Source organism: Etheostoma cragini, chromosome 8 (genome assembly GCF_013103735.1).
Source record: "Etheostoma cragini isolate CJK2018 chromosome 8, CSU_Ecrag_1.0, whole genome shotgun sequence".
In the NCBI taxonomy this organism is placed as follows: Eukaryota; Metazoa; Chordata; class Actinopteri; order Perciformes; family Percidae; genus Etheostoma; species Etheostoma cragini.
In genome coordinates this window covers 20327028-20333027 of record NC_048414.1, presented here as the reverse complement: position 1 = coordinate 20333027, position 6000 = coordinate 20327028, and the positions used below count along the sequence as shown (strand labels likewise).

Here is a 6000-nt window from a genome sequence, read left to right as displayed (position 1 = left end):
CACTGTCACCTCAACCAAGTATGAAGGAGAAAAAAATAAAATAAACGCCAGAAAGTGTCTGCCTATTAAATGATTCCATCTCTGTGAATTCCAGTGTGGTCTCAGTCTGATAAACTAGCTAGCCTGTTATTACTGCTGCCTGTCAGGAGGGATGCGGAGGGGGTGGATGGTGGGGGGGGGCTGTCTCTACTGTGGTGTTAAAAGTGAGAGATAGCCTTCGTGGTGTAAAACTTTAGGGGTCTGTCTTTCAGTGCCCTTCTCTAATGATATCAGAGGCAACAGTGCTGAGATAAACCAGGGACTTTGAGCGTGTATCCCTCAAGTGAAACCGGGGCTGTGAGGTAACGCCGGATTTGATTTTGACACCTGTCAGCTAAACGCTAACGTGGAATGGAAGTGAATTACGCAGAGTGGAGGACGGTGGACTGATAAGAGGGACTTAACACACCGCAAGATATGACTGAAGATAGGAACATAATGGAGAACACATTAGCACTGACGACAGAAACTTGGATTCTGACACCTGGAACCCTGAGTAAGCGATAACAAGAGACATTCTCCAGTTTAAAATCTACACTGCCGGCCACACAGATATTCCGATGTGTGTGTGGGCTACAGCTGCTGATTTGTCTGGCTAATTAACTGATTATTTGCTGAGGAAAAGAATTAATGGGCTGGGATTCAGGCAAACGCCGACTCCCAAAAGCGCGCACACACACACACACACACACACACACTCTAGAGGGATATAAATTACATTTTCAATCAAATTTAATATAAAAAGTGTTATGGTTACAGGAGGAGGTTGTGTCGTTCTCAACTCACTTGGCCTCCAGAGCCAGAGCAATGATCCCAGCAGCCAGCGGGGCCGAGGCAGACGTCCCCGTGTGAGAGTCTGTGCATTTTTGCCTAAGGTCTGTGGTCACCTTGGAGACAGCAGAAGAGAGAGAAGTGCTCAGAAATATAGGTTAGACACAGTTAATATGACACATTGAGTTTCCCACTCTGGCATGAGTGAAGTTCACGGTGAGAGAGGTTAGGCAGGGGAGACGTAGAGACAATGGGAGCTCTGCCTGCATCAATCGGAGGAGGAGGAGGAGGAGGTGTTAAGTTCAGTGTCAGGTCTGTGGATCCCTGCCAAAGGGTCACAGCAGGGAATGTCAGCCAAATCAATGCAGTTAGGTTGGGTGGCGGTATGACAAAATATCTTAGCACTCAGGGTACACCTCTGCTCTCAAACTCTGCTCAGAAAGCTAATGAGACATGTCTGGGTCACCATGGAGACACGTCGGAAATGACAAGAAGCCAGAGGGCAAGGCGAGCTATGAAGGTCAGGGAGAGATTCTGGGTCGGCAAGTTTTGGCCCGACCAATGACTACAGCCTATGGGCCTGAAAGATTGTGGCACTAACTGGCCATTAACTGTGGAAAGAAGTCTACGTGTCAGAGGAATGAGCAAAGGGGGGTGTCTGCACTGTTAGATATAACAGAAAAAACGCCAAAAGTTCATACAGAAAAAGTCAAAATAATTGATGGTTTCCTCTTCTCCAGCGTGAGGATTTCCTGCTTTTCTCAGTTCTCTATCATTCTCAACGGAATATTTTTGGGTTTTGGTTGGTTGAACAAAAACAAGCAATCTGACGACATCACCTAGGAACTTGTGATGGGCCTTTCTTTTTTACTGTATTCTGACATTTTATATTAAGTGATTAATTGGAAAAAAAAAAAAAAAACATCGACCTTAACCAATAATGAAAATACTAGCTGGTTGCAGTCCTACACTGATTTCTTTTTGGAATTTTTTTAAAAAAACCTTTCCATACCCAGTAACACATTCCCAGCGCTTCAACAGTAAATGAGCTCCTGTTAGATTTGTTTAACAAAAACAGCACAGAATCTGACAAAGTCAACATAAATACTAGTTCTCGATAAAAAGAAGCTGTGTGAACTCACTGATGCAACAAATGGCAGCTTCTGAATGCTAAAGCTACAATACAAAAAGTTGCTGAAAATATTAAAATGACTTCAATTTCCTCAATCTGGCGACTTGTGTTTGCTTGCCTGCAGCATGTCTCTGATGTATTTTGGAGGGAATGGCAGATTTATTGTTGTTTCATGTTATTTTATGCCCCTGAGGCAAGTCTTTCTTCAGATAACAAGCACCTTCAAGGATGAAAGTGGCACCTATTGTCAACTCTGTTCACTGTATGTATGTATGTGTGTATCAGTCACTCTGATTTTGATCCCTTTTTTTTTCCCTTTGCAAAAGACGAGATACATGTTTATGTACATTCAAAAATAGTTAATTTTTTGGCAACTTTTGGCAAAGTATGAGGTGTATGTTTATTTTGGCACTGTTGACATTTACAGTGTGCTTGAGATATAAAGTGTAAAGACAATCCCACACAAAATCGGAGATGTTCAAAGTTTGAGTGTGCATGTACACCTACTATCTGTTTCTCCCCCGGGTTTCCAGAGCTGAAGGTGGTAGCGAGGGTGGAAGAGCAGGGCTCGCTGTACCACGGCACGTTGCCGGACTGTGTGGTGCTGCTGATGGAGAGGGTGTAAATGCTGTTGGTGTAGCCGTCACAGTTACAGCTGTCCTGCTCTCGGCCACCATTACCCGAAGCCCACACAAAGATGGAGCCCTGTCCGTCTCGTCCCTGTGGTATAGAAACACGCTCACATATACATAGGCGTGCACAGGATAGGTTTAGAGAAAGAGAATTAGAAAGAGCTGGTTGAGGTGTGAAACATTGCCTTTGACAAAGACGTTTGTCTCACTGCTTAAACGCCTTGTCACTTATGTGCTTTCGTTCAGGAGCAGTGAAACGCTGTAGGCACAACTCTTATTAATACATCATAATGCCAGGTGAAGTGTTGCTGCAGAACATCCGATAAACACAAGAAATGTAATTACAAAATCTACTCAAGCTGAATATAATTCAGGGGCATGATAAATGACAACATGATATGACTGTATGCTCCTAAAATACACACTCTGTATGAGATGTACATCTATAGTCCAGTTGGGTTTGAAACTTTTAAGCAGAGAAACAAAGGGTGTCGTTTTTCAACCCAGGAACACCGCGAAGATTAGATTGTCCTTTTTGTTCCAAGACACACAAATCCTTTTTTACGCATTTGTCTCCAGCTGATTAGATTACTGCAACTCCTTAATCGCTGAGATGCCCCAGAAATCGATGGGCCGCATTCAGCTTGTATAAAATACAGCTGCCAGGGTGTTTAGAAGAAGTTGTAGAAGAATTTTTGCACATTTTCTCAATTGTGGCCTCCTTGTACTAGTAACCTATGGCCTTTAGAATCGATTTTTTTCCCAGTTTTACTGCTTATTTTTAAGGCACTAGTTGGTCTGCCCTCTTCCTTCACTGCTGAACTTCTTTCTCCCGATGCATATAGCAGCCTGACGTGTGCAGACCAGCTGTTGTTGCCAGCACTGGGCTGGAGACAGAGACAGAGACAGAGACAGAGACAGAGGGCAGCAGGGCATCTGCAGTCAGGGCTCTGATCAGGGTTCATACGTATTTTTAATCAATACTTTTCCATGACTTTTTGGCAAATTTCCATGACTATGTATACTTGAATTCCCCCGTTTTCATTACACAAAAAGAATAAAAATCTGTGTTAACGTTTACCCTCAGAGGTTTAACAATAAAATGAATGACAATGCATGTGGCTCATAGGGGAATTCGTAATAGCGCGGCCCGAATAGAACGTTAGGGTTAAGACAACATGAAATACATTTTTTTTTTAAAGATTTTTTTGTTTGTTAATCACATATTTATTATGCTTTGTTAGCAGACTTTTCCGAAACTTTCTGTGTCTTTTTGATTTTTACAAAACCTTTCTACTCATGGAATTTGCATTTTTCAAATTCCATAACTTTTCCAGGTATTTTTCAAAACGTATGAAGCCTGCCTGATGCTCTGAATCTGCCTCTGGATGGAGAACAACCTCACTGTCCTTTTTTAAGTCAGTGTTAAAGTTGTACAGAAAGCAGTACAGACAGCAGCAGTAGTAGTAGCAGTAGCAGTAGTAGTAGTAGTAGTAGTAGTAGTAGTAGTAGTAGTAGTAGTAGCAGCAGTAATAATAGTAGTAGTAGTAGTGTGCACATTCCCATTGGTGAGCTGCAAGGCAAAAAAGGGGATGGATAAAACTGAAAAAAATGAGATGCGGGCAAATCGTACAGACACACATTTTGAATTGGTTTTTAATTTGTGTAATTTTTGCTGTCATGTTTAATTATGCATTTCAACTTCTGAACAATATGTGCAGATGGTGCCATTCCTTTTTTGTCAAACCTTATTATTGCTTTTGTCTTTATGCAAAGCACTTTTTAAGTGGTTTTGAAAAGTACCGAAAAAAAAAAAAAGGTATCATCATAATTTGCTCACAACTTGCATTTCTATTTAGGATTCATTACACCCTGTCATTCACGTTAATTAAAAAAAAAACTCAAACACAATTTTTCATCAAAGTGTGAAAGCAGCAGCTAAAAAATAAAACACTTCTTCACACGTCTTCTTCCACATCTAGTTTGAACCAAGTGGGCGACAGAACAATAAACCAAGAAACAAATACTGTTTGGTGAAGAAACAGAAACAAATGTCACACACAGAATAAGGGAGCAGCTGATGGTGAGCAAGATTTAACAAGGTGAGATAAAACAAAAACACACAATTTTGTCTTCCATCCCTCTCGGTCACCCACAGATACACAAAACTAAACAAAAGACTTTGTCTTTCTGTTGTGCTCTCTGCCTGCTTGAGTCCGGCCTGGCTGCTAAACAAAGTAAAAGTCTTATCACATCATCAGTTTCAGTATTTTCGCTTCACCACCCCGACAAATATAAAGATACTGGAACTTTGGTTCCCTTATCACTGATGCTGCAACACTATTTTCTCTGGCTCCGTTAATCACATTGTAAGCTTCCAAGTGTACAAAGGGACCTCAATTTTATCTGAACCCAGACTTAAATGAGCTGGTTTTTAATAGGATTATCTATTTAATTTTCTTAATGGATTCCTCTATCTCCATCTCACAAATTTACCACAAAATTGGGGGGGGGAGGGGGACGTTTCCTTCTACTGTGTAATGATGTCTGAATCATTCAGTATCACAACACAGGAGGCTTAAAGCTCTTGGTAAAACTCAGGAACCTTCTGGCCCGGTTTAGGACCGGACGCTGCCTTAGATGCAGGTTAGAGGGGCTAGCCGATAACACTTCCCTGCCCGGAGAACACACGCTAAACCAGAGAGGTCCTGTTGTGCTGCTGTCAGCTATTTCTCCTTACTAACAAGCCGTGATTGGTAGAAATATTTCACATATTGGGATGTGAAGTATGACTTGTTTTATTCCACGGAAAATGTGTGGTTTCATTCACTTCTATGCCAATTACTGAGGTCTTCGTATCTATTAACTATTGTTTACATCACTGACTGCTGCTCTGATTCTATTTCCTCCCACTCACATTTATCATTCGGCTGATGCAGCCAGCTGACACAAGAGAAATTATAACATTAGCCTTAGATAATTGTCATACTCTTTAATGTCTTACTCTTTCAAACCTTAAAGGGCTAATCAGAGGGTAATTACCAAACTCACCTTGCGTTTGTCCTTATCTAGAGTACATCTCACAAGACATCTGCCATTTCACAACACACACTAACAACAATAATTGCTACAATATGATTGAATAGGTAGAAACAGGTTCACACCTCAGATTTCCTCAAGTTTTTTTTGGGGGCATGAGAGAAATTGCTCCATATGTAGTGTAAACGTGTTGCACGTACAGTACTCGCGTCTTTGCCGAGGGTTAGATGAGAAGACCAATACCACTCTCACATCTGTACAGTAAATATGAGCCAGCAGCCGGGTTAGGTTGAATTTGCCATTCTACTAAGGGTTATGAGTCAGAGATTGTTGTGGCTATGATCAGTGACCAGGCTTCCATCAGGAGGTCCCTGGTCCTGATGTTGT

At 41.6% G+C, this 6000-nt stretch overlaps 1 protein-coding gene across 1 annotated transcript in view; it reads right to left on the bottom strand.

Annotated features, from left to right (window-relative positions):
- furinb (furin (paired basic amino acid cleaving enzyme) b) overlaps window positions 1-6000 on the bottom strand; it is a 74527-nt gene that overhangs the window by 6712 nt on the left and 61815 nt on the right. The window contains exons 9-10 of the mRNA XM_034878455.1: window positions 2450-2662; window positions 826-926 (exon numbers count right to left, since the gene is read on the bottom strand). Coding sequence (XP_034734346.1) covers window positions 826-926; window positions 2450-2662 — 314 coding nt within the window. The remainder of the gene's footprint in view (window positions 1-825; window positions 927-2449; window positions 2663-6000) is intronic.